At 41.0% G+C, this 17,028-nt stretch overlaps 1 protein-coding gene across 10 annotated transcripts in view; it reads left to right on the forward strand.

Annotated features, from left to right (window-relative positions):
• The window catches only part of CFAP70 (cilia and flagella associated protein 70), a 115,228-nt gene that overhangs the window by 13,862 nt on the left and 84,338 nt on the right, over positions 1 to 17,028 (forward strand). For 6 of the 10 annotated variants that reach the window (XM_077946616.1, XM_077946618.1, XM_077946621.1 and 3 more), the window contains 5 exons: positions 785 to 964; positions 4,317 to 4,499; positions 10,319 to 10,413; positions 14,613 to 14,712; positions 16,576 to 16,710. In XM_077946616.1, coding sequence (XP_077802742.1) covers positions 785 to 964; positions 4,317 to 4,499; positions 10,319 to 10,413; positions 14,613 to 14,712; positions 16,576 to 16,710 — 693 coding nt within the window. The remainder of the gene's footprint in view (positions 1 to 784; positions 965 to 4,316; positions 4,500 to 10,318; positions 10,414 to 14,612; positions 14,713 to 16,575; positions 16,711 to 17,028) is intronic. The other 4 variants (XM_077946619.1, XM_077946622.1, XM_077946624.1 and 1 more) reach the window with 1 other exon arrangement.

The raw sequence follows: 17,028 nt of genomic DNA on the forward strand, positions 1-17,028 counted from the left end.
CCAGCTGCTCAGGAGGCTGAGGCAGAAGAATCACCTGAACCCAGGAGGCGGGGTTGCAGTGAGCCGAAATTGTGCCACTGTATTCCAGCCTGGACAACAGAGCGAGACTCTGTCTCAAATTTAATTTAATTTAATTTAAAAATTACAATAATAATAATAAAATATAGACTAGCAAAAAAGCACCCAATCTCACTTACTCATGTGCAACTTCTGTCGACCTTTTTTTTTTTTTTGAGATGGAGTTTTACTCTTGTTGACCAGGCTAGAGTGCAATGGCACGATCTCAGCTCACTGCCTCCCTGGGTTCAAGCAATTCTCTTGCCTCAGCCTCCCCAGCAGCTGGGACTACAAGCGTGCACCACCACGCCTGGCTAATTTTGGTATTTTTAGTAGAGATGGGTTTTCACTGTGTTGGCCAGGCTGGTCTTGAACCCCTGATCTCAGGTGATCCACCTGCCTTAGCTCCCAAAGTGCTGGGATTGCAGGAGTGAGCCACCATGCCTGGCCAACATTTCAATAGACTCTTACAATTCCTGTTTTATATGTATTTATATATATACTTTACCTCAATATGGTAGAGTGGGAAGGGAACAGTTTAAGAATAGATTCTCTTCTTGGCTCTATCTCCAACTCACGGGACCTAGAGAACATGATTTCAACTTATGGAAATAATTAAGCTTTACCTTCTTATCTTGAACAGTAATATGAGATTCAAATGAGGTAATGCAAAAAAGGAAGATCTCTGGCAATTTTCAAAATGTTCCATGATTTTATTCTTTTACAGCAGTGCAGTCTTGAAGTTAAAGTATTAGTGGCAGAGCCTTTACTGACCACAGCCCAGATCTCAGGGGGCAATCTACTAAAGGTCACGCTGGAGGCTGCTTACTCTGTGCCTGAATCCTTCATTCCAACAGGTCCTGGGCAGAACTACATGGTCGGTCTGCAAGTTCCATCACTTGGAGAGGTAAAGCCCTACTGCCAGATGTTTATAGAGATTCAAACATGTCTGTACTCATATGGTCATCTCTTCCTCACCTCTAAGATTTCATTCAAAACATTGTACTGCTAATAGCTGAGATTTATTTTAGGCTTGAAAAATACAGTTTATCTCTATTTTATATACAGATTTTAATGTTTATGATTTACATATTTATTATATATTGTGCATTACATATAATTTATATAAATGTATGGTAGAAAATATGTAAGACATTTAAAATGGCCAATTTTGGTGTATTTCTATACAGATTATTTTTGCGTGTACATTTTGCAGATTTTGTGCAATGTGCTTTATTAAACAAAACTTTCTCTTAATTCCAGATTATTTTCTTAGGCCACATTTCCAGGTATAGGAATGATTGGATATGGAGTTTCTTAGGCTCTTGATGGAGATTTCTAAATTGCTTGCTAAAAGACTTCTATTCAGTTAACACTTTCACTTGTCTTATTTCCAGGGCCGTGTATGTGATGACCCACTAAAGTTGTGTATTAACTCTTCAGTTTGCTGAGGACTTAGGAGGTTCCTGGGATATGGGACTTTCATTACCACAACTGGGACAGTCCTAGGCAAATGAGATGGCTGATCACCCTTCCAGGGAACAACTCACATAGCTATATGAGGCAGATCTGTGCATTGCCCTCTCTCCAACTTTGGGATTGTATTGAAAATTTTTTCTTTGTTTTTGCTAATTTTGATAATTGAAAGTGCCTTTTATTTTTTTTTTCTTCTAGAGGTCTTAGTATTTTTCTTACTGATTTTTTAAATTCTGGCTGGGGTGTGGTGGCTCACACCTCTAATCCCAGCACTTTGGGAGGCTGAGACAGGTAGATCACCTGAGGTTAGGAGTTCGAGACCAGCCTGGCCAACATGGTGAAACCCTGTCTCTGCTAAAAATACAAAAAATTAGCCGAGTATGGTGGTGGGTGCCTGTAATCCCAGCTACTGGGGAGGCTGAGGCAGGAGAATCGCTTAAACCCAGGAGGCAGAGGTTGCAGTGAGCCAAGATCGCGCCAAGATTGCACTCCAGCCTAGGCAACAAGAGTGAAATGCTGTCTCAAAAAAAACAAACAAAAAAATTCATATGTAGAGAAAAATAATGTTTTCTTGAAAGTTTGTCAATTTATAGTTTATCATGTTTATTTCTGGTTTATTATTTATTTTTAATTTGGGTCGTTGCTTTGGTATACAAAAGTTTTTTAATAGTTAAATTTTTTTCTTTTAGGTTTCTTGCATCATTTTAAACTTGAAAACGGCTCCTTTATTCTGATATTTGATGAAAGGTTGCCCTTCCAGGTTCTAGATTTTTTTTTTGCTTTGTTTTTGGAGATGGAGATGGAGTCTCGCTCTGTCACCCAGGCTAGAGTGCAGTGGCATGATCTCGGCTCACTCCACCCTCTGCTTTCCGGGTTCAAGCAATTCTCCTGACTCAGCCTCCTGAGTAGCTGGAACTACAGGTGCCCGCTACCATGCCCAGCTAATTTTTTGTATTTTAGTAGAGACGGGGTTTCACCGTCTTGGCCACGCTGGTCTCGAACTCCTGACCTCAGGTCATCTGCATGCCTCAGCCTCCCAAAGTGCTGGGATTACAGGCATTAGCCACCACGCCCAGGTCCTAGTTTAATGCAGCAGCCTTAGTTCCAGCTTCCTGTCCTGCCTGGGCACAGGGCCATGCTTGCTTCTGTATAGTAGTGTCTGGGTCTGACATTTCCTAGGTTGGCACAGCATCAGCTCATGAGCTTATACCTTGGGTATTGAGTTGCTGCTGCTGCCAGTTCTGGCACTTTTAGACTTTCTTTTTTTTTTTTTTTTTTTTTTTTTTTTTTTTTGAGACGGAGTCTTGCTCTGTCGCCCAGGCTGGAGTGCAGTGGCCGGATCTCGGCTCACTGCAACCTCTGCCTCCTGGGTTCAAGGGATTCTCCTGGCCTCAGCTTCCCAAGTAGCTGGGACTAGAGGCACCCACCACCACGCCCAGCTAATTTTTGTATTTTTAGTAGAGACGGGGTTTCACCATATTGGCCAGCCTGGTCTCAAACTCCTGACCTTGTGATCCGCCCGCCTTGGCCTCCCAAAGTGCTGGGATTATAGGCATGAGCCACTGTGCCCAGCCTAGACTTTCATTTACTTCTTTTGACCTTGGCTATGTGATAAAATATAACTTTTTGTTGTTGTTGCTGTTCTACTTTATCTAGTTTGTTGTGTGTTTGTTGCTGATAAAGGATCTGTTGTACTTTAGTTTGCTATAGTGTTGGAAATAGAACTTTCTTTTAATTTAAGGGCCATTTGGTTTTCTTTTCCAGTAAACTTCTTGTTCCTGTCCTTTGTCTATCTATATATCTCTCTGTCTATCTATTAATAAGAGACAGGGTCTCACTCCATCACCTAGGCTGGAGTGCAGTGGCACAAGCATAGATTACAGTAACCTTGAACTTCTGGACTCAAGCAATCCTCTCACCTCAGCCTCCTACGTAGTTGGGTTTACAGGTGCATGCCATTGCATCTGGCTAATTTTTAATTTTTTTTTTGTAGATGTAGGGGTCTCGCTATGTTGCCCAGGCTAGTTTCGAACTCCTGGCTTCAAGTGATCCTCCTGGCTCTATCTCCCAAAGTGTTGGGATTATAGGCATTAAGCCACCTTGCCTGGCTGTTACCTCATTGTTTTAATGTGCACTTTACTGATTATTAATGAAATGTAGCATGTTTTTTTTTTAAATGTTGGATGTTCTAATTTCCCCTTCTATAGATTGCCTACTTATATATTTTACCAATTTTCTACTGCAAGTATTCTTTGGATAAGTTATAAGACATGAAAATGCCTATATTTTTAGCCCCTTGCCAGATTTTAGTTTGTTTTCTAAAGGATAATTTTTAAACAGGTATAAACACAACTCTCGTATAAAATAAATAACACAAAAGTTGGTCCAAGATTTTATTTAACTTATTAGTGAGGGAATCAGTAAAATGTGACAATGAGTTCAAAGGAGTATACAGGCATCAGGAATGCTGAAATGAATTTGCCGATAATTCAAAACTTGTCATTAGCTTCAGGGAAATAATCAGTTACATTGCCACTGGACAAACTGTATCTGCATATTTATGAACCAGAATAATTTGCATTATTATCAAATGTCTATAGGTTACAGAGTTGTAAAATAGTGCAAAGACAATGAAAGGCACAGGCCGCTCTCTAGAATCAGATTAATCATAGTGGGGTATGTTTGACAACACTCAGCATTCCATTGAAAAGACTTGATTAATCTTCTTGTCCATTTCAAAGTCCTTTATAAACTTTCCTGACGTATGGTATTTATTTCTGTAGAAGGACTATCCCATTTTATTTAAGAATGGAACTTTGAAGCTTGGAGGGGAAAGAGAACCTGTTCCCCGGCCCAAAAAGTGGCCAATTGCCAACATTCTGGCTCCAGGAGCTAATAACATTCCTGATGCATTCATTGTTGGTGGTCCCTATGAAGAAGAAGAAGGAGAACTCAACCATCCTGAGGTGAGAGCCTGATATACGGGTTTTTGTGATAAACTTAGTGTACTGACAGATGATAAAACATTTTGTGAATTACTCTGATTTATATACATTTGTCACCTGTCAAAATAATTACATGCCAAAATAAAACACATATCTAATTCTGATTCAGATATCTTCTGACTTCTTAAGTCCAGAAAACAAAATAATTTATATCACATATACTCTTTATTTTATTTTAAATTTATTGAATTATGAATAGGTAATTATCAGTTACTGTCAAAATTAAAAATGAAGATCTATGCAGTGAAAGTGTCCCTCTAGTCATGTCTCTTCCTTCTAATTCCTCCCCATCTCATTACCCTAGTAGCGATGGCAGCAGTAGCCAGTCTGGAGCAGTTCCTGCCATGATGCTGGCTGCAGTGGGGGAGTCCTGGCTGGGCCTACACGCTCCATGGAGCTGGCAGGAGTTGGGAACAAGTGGGAGCCCTTCCCTCCCATGTGCAGCTGCAGCTGCCCAGCCACAGCTGCATACCCAGGCATCGCTGCACTCTCGGAATCTGGGAAGCCCTCCTGCCCCCACAGGCTTGGAAGTGCCTGCTCCTGATGCCTGGCCTCTGCTTACTCCTGGTGCCTGCTCCAATTTCAGAGCAAAGTTGTGGCCGAGCCCGGTGCTGTCACAACCTGGCCAGGTGTGCATGTACTCAGGGCAGTGCTGACAAACCAACCCTCTGCCATCTTGATCCCCCTCCAGACTTTGGGCACCCATGAGCATGGGAGAAAGTCCAAGGGACCACTGAGGGCAGCTTGGCATGGGCCTGCAGGCACCCCTCAGCATGAACAGCCAGGGCACTGTGGATGGCAGCAGGAGGCAGACAGGTTCCTGGGCGAAAAGGGGCAGGTCCCCAGTGAAACCCCACCTTCAGGCCAGGGACTGCCTTAGGTCTGGGGGCCAGGCTGCTAGTTCCCATGGACCGGGATGAGAACTTAAGGTACTTTTCTGGCCCCACCCATGGCCTCCCATGGATCAATCAGCATCCACTTCCTCCCCTCTGAAGCCCATAAAAACCCAGGACTCAACCAGACTCAGGCAAAGGATGGGATGACCTGCCTGTGGAGAGAAGCTACCCACTGTCGGTCTCCTCTCTGCTGAGAGCTGAACACTCGTCAGGACGTCCCGCCTGTGGAGAGGAGCTACCCACTGTGGGTCTCCCCTCTCCTGAGAGCTGGACACTTGTCAGGACTACCTGCCTGCAGAGAGGAGCTACCACTACTCAGTGAGTCTCCTCTGAGTTGTTCTGTTGCTCAGTAAAGCACCTCTTTGCCTTACTCACCCTCCACTTGTCTGTGTACCTCATTCTTCCTGGATGCAAAACAAGAACTCAGGACCTGCGGAATGGTGGGGCTGAAAGAGCTGTAACACAAACAGGGCTGAAACATGTCCCTTGCTCATCACATTGTGGGTGACAAAAAGGGGAGAAGAGAGAAGAGTTGTGGTCCTTTGGGAAGCCCAGACCTAGGAGCTCCCTGAGCCAGGGCTGTGACACCAGGGGTTCTTCAGTTTCTGGTGTCTCCAAGCTTCTGAGCACCACCACATTCCCTGGTGCCAGCCATGGAAGCTGCTTGCAGTATGCCTGGTTCAGCCGCAGCCTCACAGGGAGCTGCCACCTGTGGTGGTGCCTGGAGCTTCTGGCTCTGCTGCAGCCAGCATGCCTGGCTGTGCACAATGGCCAGACCCCATGATCGCTTACTCACACACCCCTCAATGCTCCATGCCTGGCTCACCCTTGGCAGGCGTGGGATCCTGGCCAGTATGCAAGCCTAGCATAGCCTGCCAGGCCAAGTGAGTGAAACGAGCCTACCAGGCCCAACCAAAATTTGGGCAAAGGTGCCACCAGCCACAGAGGTTTTCTGCTGGAAAAGCAACAGACCAAGGATTCTGTGACAGTCATCACCTTTGTTACAGTTTCTTGTGTTTCCTTCTAGATACTTTCTTATGTATATAAAAGGAAATACATAAGTCAAAGGAAGACTCAGAGACAGAAGCATTTAGAAAAGTAAAGAAAAGGTTTCCTTGGAAATTGTGAAAGGGAGTCAGACTTCAGGACTGACTCACCAAATAAAAAATCAGTATAGTCATCTTGGCTGGGCGGAGTGGCTGATGCCTGTAATCCTAGCACTTTGGGAGGCCTAGGCAGGTGGATCACTGAGATCAGGAGTTCGAGACTAACCTGGCCAACATGATGAAACCCTGTCTCTACTAAAAATACAAAACTTAGCTGGGCATGTTGGCACACACCTGTAATTCCAGCTGCTTGGGAGGCTGAGGCACAAGAATCACTTGAACCGGGAGGCGGAGGTTGAAGTGAGCCAGGATTGTGCCACCTCACTCCAGCCTGGGTGTCAGAGCGAGACTCTGTCTCAAAAACAAAACAAACAAAAAAGTATAGTGATTCCTTGGTATACTTGGGGGATTGTTGCCAGGACCCCTGCAAATAGCAAAATTCGTGCATACTCAAGTCCTTCAGTCAGCCCTATAGTAACTATGTATAGGAAAAGTTGGCCCTCCATATATGTGGGTTTTCATCCCGCAAATACTGTATTTTAATCCATGTTTGGTTTAAAAAAGATCCACGTGGCCAGATGTGGTGGCTCATGCCTATAATGCTAGCACTTTGAGAGGCCAAGGCGGGTGGATCACAAGGTCAGGAGTTCGAGACCAGCCTGGACAATATGGTGAAACCCCATCTCTACTAAAAATACAAGAATTGACTGGGTGTAGTGGCATACAGCTGTAATCTCAGCTACTCGGGAGGTTGAGGTAGGAGAACCACTTGAACCCGGGAGGTAGAGGTTGCAGTGAGCCAAGATCGTGCCATTGCACTCCAGCCTGGGCAACAGAGTGAGACTCTGTCTAAAAAAAAAAAAAAAGATTCACATATGAGCCAGGTGCAGTGGTTGTAATCCCAGCACTTTGTGAGGCCAAGGCGGGCTGATCACTTGAGACCAGGAGTTTGAGACCAGCCCAGCCAACATGGTGAAACCCCGTCTTTACTAAAAACACAGAAATTAGCCGGTATAGTGGTGTGTGCCTGAATCCCAGCTCCTCAGGAAGCTGAGGCATGAGAATCGCTTGAACCCAGGAGGCAGAGGCTGCAGTGAGCCGAGATCATACCACTGCACTCCAGCCTGGGCAACAAAGCAAGATTCTGTCTCAAAAAAAAAAAAAAAAAAAAAAATCCGCATATATATAAGTGGGCAATTCAAATTGTGTTGTTCAAGGTCAAATGTTTTTATAAGAAAGCAACACAAAATTACCAACGTTACCCCATTTACATTAGTCTATTCATGATGGCAAAACTGCAGGTTTCTTCACTTGATTCTCAGATATACAAAGGTTATAAAATATCTTCAGACATCAGCATAATAAACATCAGGGATAAAAGTTCTTTTCTTTTTTTGTTTTTTTGAGATGGAGTTTCCTTCCTGTTGCCCAGGTTGGAGTGCAATGGCGTGATCTCGGTTCACTGCAACCTTTGCCTCCTGGGTTCAAGCGATTCTCCTACCTCAGCCTCCCAAGTGGCTGGGATTACAGGCACCTGCCACCACACCTGGCTAATTTTTGTATTTTTAGTGGAGATGGGGTTTCACCATGTTTGGCCAGACTGGTCTTGAACTCCTGACCTCAGGTGATCCGCCTGCCTCGGCCTCCCAAAGTGCTGGGATTACAGGTGTGAACCACTGTGCCCGGCCGATAAAAGTTCTTATCTTTAGAAGTCCAGATTTTCGGCTGGGCGCGGTGGCTCAAGCCTGTAATCCCAGCACTTTGGGAGGCCGAGGCGGGCGGATCACAAGGTCAGGAGATCGAGACCACAGTGAAACCCCGTCTCTACTAAAAATACAAAAAATTAGCCGGGCGCGGTGGCGGGCGCCTGTAGTCCTAGCTACTCAGGAGGCTGAGGCAGGAGAATGGCGTGAACCCAGGAGGCGGAGCTTGCAGTGAGCCGAGATCGCGCCACTGCACTCCAGCCTGGGCAACAGCGTGAGACTCCGTCTCAAAAAAAAAAAAAAAAAAAAAAAGAAGTCCAGATTTTCAGGAAGTATTCAAAGTCTTGTAGAATTAGAATCTGTTGGGAAGACACTGCTATTTTTCCTTTATCTCAAGGTATTATTGTTTGTTTGTTTGTGACAGAGTCTCACTCTGTCGCCCAGGCTGGAGTGCAGTGGCGCTATCTTAGCTCATTGCAACCTCTGCCTCTTGGGTTCAAGCTATTCTCATGCCTCAACCACCTGAGTAGCTGGGATTACAGGCGCATGCCACCATGCCCTGCTGATTTTTGTATTTTTAGTAGAGACAGGGCTTCACCATATTGGCCAGGCTGGTCTCAAACTCCTGACCTCAAGTGATCTGCCCACCTCCAACTCCCAAAGTGCTGGGATTACAGGCGCAAGCCACTGCGCCCTGCCGGTTTTTCATTTTTTAAAACTGAGTTGTGTTTAATCATATATATATGCATACACTAATACATACATATATTCTTTCCCCATCATTTTTATTACACAAATGTAAAGAGTACATTCTTAAACACACTATATGCACTTGCTTTGTTTTACTTTGTTGTGTATTTTTGAGATTTTTGCACATTACATAAAAAGCAGTCTCACTCTTTTTCTTTATTTGTACTTGCTGTATAATGTGACATTGTATGGACATACTTTAATATACTTATTATTAATTATATAAATTACCACAAATTTGTCAAGGGCATAGAAAATAGTATAACACACTTGCAGATGTTTCTTGAATGAGCTGATAATCCACTGATGGAAACATTTAATAAAATAATTTGTAAAATAAGGATGGTTGAATTATTTTTCATTGTCTGACTCTAAATATATAAAATAGTAGAGATGAGGCTAGGAATATTGGAAAAACACTGCGCAGTATCTTTTCTCATCATTGTGATTAGTGAAAATTCATACTTTTCTTAGATTTCTATTTGAATTTAGATCAGACATTTTATTTTAGACATTCAGATTATATTTTATGTTTTAGATTAGATTGTTAATTCTCAGTCCTGGCTGCACATTACAGTCACCAGGAAAGTATTGAAAACAATGACAATGGCCAAGCCTTAACCCAGGTAAACTATGTAAGAATTTACTTTTAAAATAGTACCAATGCCAGGTGTTTTTTGCTTTTTTGGTTTTTTATTTTTTTGAGACAGGGTCTCACTCTGTTACCCAGGCTGGAATGCAGTGGTGTGATTATTGAGGCTCATTGTAGCCTCAACCTCCTAGGCTCAAGCAATTCTCCTGCCTCAGCCTCGTGAGTAGCTGGGACCACAGGCTCATGCCACCACACTCGGCTAATTTTTAAATTTTTTTAGAGATGGAGGTCTCACTTTGTTGCCCAGCCTGGTCTTAAACTCCTGGCCTCAAGCAGTACTCCTGCCTTGGCCTCCTAAAGTGTTGGGATTACAGGTGTGAGATACTGCACCGGGTCCAGGTGTTATTTTAAAAAAAAAAAAAATCCAGATGATTTTAATGTACATCTAGATTTGAGAATCATTGATTAGGGTTATCTTAGTCAGTATTTGGATCTTAGTACCGGATCCATGTAACTATTATATATGTAATTTATCTTATATACTTTATTAATAAAGTACTCATAATTTTAAGGTGGTGGTAGTACTTGCAATAGTAGTCATACTTATAGTAGTAATAGTAGTCGTAAGAAAAGTATTGTGAACAAATCCATTAAAAGAATGCCCTATAGATGGAGCAGAATGAAATCATGGCACAGATACAGAGAACAGAAGTCTTTATCTTATATTTTACAGGACAGTGAATTTAGGAATCAAGCAGAGTGCATAAAGAAAAGGATTATTTGGGACTTGGAAAGTCGCTGCTACCTTGATCCTTCTGCAGTGGTCAGGTAAGAAGAGGAAGGAAATATGTCTAACCCACAAAGGCTTGTAGGTGGGAAGAAATGTTACTTTTGTTAATTTTATTTATATTTGAGTTAAGGTGATTTTAGATTGAGACTTTCATTTATCACATCTATATATTAGAGTGACGTTGTGTTCATCTGCTAATAACAGAAACAGCTAATAATGTGGTTTAAGCAAGGTGAATGCTTATTCCTCTTTTGTATAAAAGAAGTCTGAGCTGGGCCTGGTGGCTCATGCCTATAATGCCAGCACTTTGGGAGGCAGGATGATCTCTTGAAGCCAAGAGTTCAAGACCAGCCTGGGCAACAGAGTAAGACCCTGGCTCACACACACACACACACACACACACGCGCACACAAAATTAGTTTGGTGCAGATACACACCTGTAGTCTTACTACTTGTGAGGCTGAGGTGATAGGATTGCTTGAGCCCAGGAGATTGAAGCTGCAGTGAGCTGTGATTGAGTCACTGCACTCCAGCCTGGGCAATGGAGTGACACCTTGTCTCTTAAAAAAAAAAGTCAACTGAGTGCAATGGCTCACACCTGCAATCCCAGCACTTTGAAAGTCCAAGGCGGGCGGATCATGAGGTCAAGAGATTGAGACCATCCTGGCCAACATGGTGAAACCCTGTCTCTACTAAAAATAGAAAAATTAGCTGGGCATAAATTAGCTGGGCATAAATTAGCTGGGCATGGTGGTGCTTGCCTGTAGTCCCAGCTACTCGAGAGGCTGAGGCAGGAGAATCGCTTGAACCCAGGAGGCGGAGGTTATAGTGAGCCGAGATCACGCCACTGCACTCCAGCCTGGTGACAGAGCAAGACTCCATCTCAAAAAAAAAAAAAAAAGTCCAGAATTGGTATGTATGATGATTACACAGTGTTATTAGATATCCAGGCTCTATCTTTCCTTTTGCTCTACCTTCTTTACTACATGACTTCCATCCACAAGGTTGTGTCATGGTGCAAAGGTGGCTGCTGGAGCTCCAGCTTGCACACTCACATTTCTGGCAGAAATTTGGAAGAGGAGAATGGTTATAAAAAAGGACACATGCTGGCTGTCTTAACCCCTCTTGTGGAACCTTCCTGGAATCTGGCAACTTCTGTTTATGTCTCATTAGCCAACCTTTAGATGCAAGAAGGCTAGACAATAAAATGTTTTAGTTGAACACATTGTCACCCAGGCTAAATCAAGATTTAATTAGTAAAGAACAGGTACACATATTGTGTAGGTAACTATCAGTCTTTGTCACAATGACCTGGTCTTTAGAGATGACAGTTGAGGGATTACCAATATATATACAATCTGAATGAACAACTCTGACTTAAAAAAAAAAAAAAAGAATATCTGATTTTTTAGGACGGCTTAAGATTTATAGAAAAATCGAGCAGAAAAATTGAGCAGATGTATTAGAGAGTTTTTATATACCCCTGGTCCCCCACTTGGTCATGGTGTATAACTCTTTTTACACATTGTTAGATTTGATTTGCTAATATTTTATTGAGGATACATTGTTGTCATTATTCCTTTGAACAAGTAGTTATCAGATCAATTAAGAATAAAAAAACAAATTTATTTTACCTTCATTTATGACTTTTCCTGATGCTCTTTCTTATGTTGATACAAGTTTTTTGACCCATGTCATTTTCCTTTTCTCTAAAAACTTTTAACATTTCTTGTAAGGCAGGTCTAGTGGCCAGAAACTCCTCTCATTTTTGTTTGTTCGAGAAAGGGTTTATTTCTCCTTCACATTTGAAGGATAATTTTAGTAGGTACAGAATTCTAAGTTGGTGGTTTTTTCTTTCACAACTTTAAATATTTTGCCCTACTCTCTTCTTGCTGGCATGGTTTCTGAAGAGAAGTCCAATGTATTTCTAACCCTTGTTCTTCCATAGGTAAAGTGTTTTTTCCTCTGGTTTTTTTTCAAGATTTTCTTTTTTGCAGTTTGAAAATGATATGCCTAGATATAGTTGTTTGTTTGTTTTTGTCCTTATTCTGCTTGGTGTTCTCTGAGATTCCTGGATCTGTGGTTTGGTGTCTGTCAGCTAATTTTGGAAAATTCTTAGCTATTATTACTGCAAATATTTCTTCTGCTCTTTTCTTTCTTCTTCCGTTATGCCTAATTACACCTTTTTAAATTGTTCCACAAGTCTTGGATATTCTGTTATGATTTTTTGTTTTCATTTTTTTTCCTTTGCATTTCAGTTTGGGGAGTTTCTATTCGCATATACTCACGTTCACTGATTTTATTTTCCTTAGCCATGTCCAGTCAACTTAGAAGCCCATCAAATGAATTATTCATTTTTGTTTGTGTTTTTGATATCTAGCATTTCCTTTTGATTCTTTCTTAGAGTTTCCATCTCTGCTTACATTACCCATCTGTTCTTGCATGTTGCCTACTTTTTCCTTAAGAGTCTTTAATATAATTATATTTACTTAAATTTCCTATCTGATAATTCCAAAATCTATGTCATATCTTAGTCTAGGTCTTATAGTAGCTTTGTCTATTTGGACTATATTTTTTCTTGCCTTTTAGCATTCTTTATAGCCTTTTAATTTGGAAGCTAGCCATTATATATTGGGTAATAGGAATTGAGGTAACTAGTATTTTTAGTGTGAGGTATTATGTTAATCTGGTTAGGAGCTGGGTTGTGTTTCTTGTTTGCTATAGTTGTAAGTGCCAGAGGCTTCAGTTTCCTTTCCCCCCCCACCTCCCCTGTTGTCTTTGGATTTGCCCAAGAACTTCTCTAATAGAGTGGTGTGTAGCCCTCTCAGTTGTAATTCATTGTTATTATATTGAAACTCTGTTGATGTAGTGGCAAATTGTTGGGGAGAAGTATTCTATTACCTGTGATGAAGTCTCAGTAAATAGGTTTGGGTCCCTGGGCTGTGACTTTCAGAAGTGTTTCATAATTGTTTTTCCTCCTATCCCTGTGGAAGCTAGATAGGTTGGAGTTGTCTAAATGCCCTTCCCTGAGATCAGATAAGGATCTGGTAAAGTAGTTTCCCTTAAAGATCAACCCTTTGATAGGGAGAATGCTGCGGCCATATTTCAAAATGGTTACTTTTCTTCTCTCCCTGCCTGAAATATGAGGGTATTTTTCTTCCATCTTCACTGTGAGAACTTGGTGGGGCTCCTGGATTTAAAACTTATGTAAGTATGGGGACCCTTAACAGTGGGCCCCCTGGAGTTTTTCACTCCCAGCTAGTCTACATTCAGTCTCCAACAATTTGTCAAAATTATCATTAAACTATTTCTACTGGTTGCTGGCACCACTGGCTTCTGCTGTCTTTAAGCTGACTGCAGCTGTGATCCTCTGTATTTTCCTGTCTTTCTCAATTTCAGGATGGCAGTTTTTGCCTTGTGACCTCAATTCTATGATGGATCTAAGAAATGTTATTTATTTCAATTCGGTCAACATTTTTCTTGTTGCGAGGACTGGTGGGATTACTTCAAAACTGTGTTGGAGCTGAAACTGGATAGTATTTTCACAGTAGAAATAACCAATTTTATACCATTTGTAAACTTGTCTGATTATTTCTTTAGAATAAATCACTACAAGTAGAATTTATAGTGAATGATTATGGATTTTTGAAGGTTTTTGATTCATATTGCTAAATTGCTCTAAAAGTGTTCAATTTGCCTCACTAGAAGTTGAGCAGAATTATTTTTGGAATGTTATAGGTTTGGGAAAGTTTTAAAAACCACCAACCCAGTAAGAAATTTTTATTTATTTTATTTAAATTTTTTTTTTTTTTTTTTTTTTTTTTTTTTTTTTTTGAGATAGGGTCTCACTGTGGCCCAGGTGAGAGTGCAGTAGTGCCATCACGGCTCACTGTAGCCTTGACCTGCTGGGCTGAAGCCATCCTCCCACCTCAGCCTCCTCAAGTAGCTGGAACCACAGGTATTCACTGCGATGCCCAGCTAATGTTTTGTATTTTTCATAGAGATGGAATTTTGCCATGTTGCTCAGACCATCTTGAACACCTGGGCTCAAGCCATCTGCCTGCCTTAGTCTCTCAAAGTGCTGGCATTTACAGGCATGAGCCACTGAGCCCAGCCCCGCTATTTTTATATATGTATACTCTATATTACCTAATAAAAGAGAATATTTCCCTTTAACCTAAATTATACTGACTTTATTTTTACATATAATGCTAATGGACTGATTCTTGATTTGCAGTTTTCAGAAGCGAATTGCTGATTGCCGGCTTTGGCCTGTAGAGATCACAAGAGTTCCTCTGGTCACTGTACCCAAAGGGAAAGCTGGCAAAACTGAAAAGGTAAATATGCGCCCTCAAAACTATTTATATAAGAAATGTGGAATCAGACTCGACCTGTTATTCTGCTTCAATTCTGATACCAAAAGAAAATGTGAATTAATATAGCTGTTCTCCCAAGGGTGACTAGCTCATCCTGATTTGCCCTGAACTTCACTTGTTTTAGCACTGGAAGTCTCATGTCCCAGGAAACTCCTCTGTCCTGGGAAAAACCAGGATTATTGGCCACCCTAGTTCCCCGTTGTTCACTAAAAACTCTCTAGGCTTTATTACCAGATATCCTATTTCTCTTTAGCCCTTCACAATAGTTTTACCATAGGTTAAACTTGCCTACTTAAAATGTTTTAGCCTGCTAATTAGTGTAATAGGAATCTTAGATATACTACTATTTTTAAAAGGCTTAGCTTTGATGAGCCTATTACATGTTATCTATTGTTTTACCTGTGCATGTCTGGTCTTTTCTGCTTGTTCATAAACTCCCTGAGAGTAGGGGTCATGTAGTAGGCTGATGTGTATCCTCCATGGTACCTAGCATGATGTATGGCAAATAGCAGACATTTAATAAGTATCTAAATTGTTTGGCTGACTTTAAACATAGGCTTTTCACATAATAAAAATACTATCACTATGTAACCATTTCTCCCTTTGTTGTATATAAGTATTGGCAAACTTTCCTTAGATTTCTAAACTATCTGTTATCACATGAACATAGGACTTTTTTTTTATTTTTTTGAGATGGAGTCTTACTCTGTTGCCTAGGCTGGAGGGCAGTGGTGCAATCTCGGCTTACTGCAACCTCCGCCTCCTGGGTTCAAGTGATTCCCCTGCTTCAGCCTCCTGAGTAGCTGCGATTACAGGCACACACCACCACGCCCGGCTAATTTTTGTATTTTTAGCAGAGACAGAGCTTCACCATGTTGATCAGGCTGGTCTCGAACTCCTGACCTCATGATCCACCTGCCTCAGTCTCCCAAAGTGCTGGGATTACAGGCGTGAGCCACTGCGCCCAGCCGAGCATAGGACTTTTTAATCTAGTTGCCAATTATTATAATAGGTGAAATCAAAGAGGTTACTTTTATGCTTGGAATTTATTTTCTTTCACAAAATTGATTTTTTTCCCTATAAAAATTTTCTGTGGCAAACCATACAACCATTAAAAAATGCTGTTAAAATATATTTATTAACATGTTCTTCATCTTTGCAATGAAAGTTTAGATGAAATCAAGTATGGTAAATACATGACAGGAGACTGTCATTCATCCGCCTTCATCCATGGTGGATAATGCTGATCAATCAAAGCACTCTTTCCTTTTGAACCAAGATAAATGCAGATAATTTTTCTCAACCAACTATGCTAAAACACCTCCACCAATTAATGAGAATTTAGATATAAGTTAAAGCCTATTTGTCATCACTGGTCCAGATAATTTGTAAGGTCCCTTTTATTTGTATGAGTCTGTGAACTAAAGCTAAAAGCCATAGCTTCTGATTCCTTTTAAGTTTTTTGTTATTGTTATTGTTGTTGTTTTTTATAAAGCTTCACTTTCTCCTAGGAAGCCACATGGTGAAATTGACTTTTTGGTTGAATATATATATTATCAATTAATTTGAGTTTGTATTGATGCAACTACTGCCTTTACTATTAACACTGTTTATATGCATTTTCTCAGTGATCATGGTATTATTGAACCCATTTTCATGATAAAGAAGGCCCAAAATGTCTTATGTAACTGATCCAAAGTCACGTAACTGGCTAAGTAGTAGAGTTAGTTTCTAAAACCAGGCCTTTGAACTGCTGAGTCAGAGCTCCATACCTTATATTATATTGCTTATAGCACTAATAACTCTCTGGTTTTATTCCTTTAGACTGATGAAGAAGGTCAGCTTTCATTTCATGGTGTGGCTTATGTTAATATGGTCCCATTGTTGTATCCAGGTGTGAAGAGAATTCGGGGAGCTTTTCATGTTTACCCTTACCTGGACAGTGTAGTCCATGAAAAGGTAAGAAAAAATTGCATAAAAAGCATCATGGTAATTTATCCTTTATATATCTGTTTACTTACATCTTTAGCATATACATCTTTACAACTGATATTTAGAACCAGTTGGTATACTAGGATATTAAATATATAGCTTTATAGTCATTCTGCATTGGACCTTAAAAAATTTAGGATAACGAAAAGGCAAAAACTGAAAACCTAGATCTCTATCAACAGGTTAACAGAGAACATAGAAAAACAAATTGTGTGGTACCTCTGTACAATGGAATACTACTCAACAATAAAAAGAAATGAGCTAATGATACATGCAACAGCACGG

Source organism: Macaca mulatta, chromosome 9, assembly GCF_049350105.2.
Source record: "Macaca mulatta isolate MMU2019108-1 chromosome 9, T2T-MMU8v2.0, whole genome shotgun sequence".
Lineage (NCBI taxonomy): Eukaryota > Metazoa > Chordata > Mammalia > Primates > Cercopithecidae > Macaca > Macaca mulatta.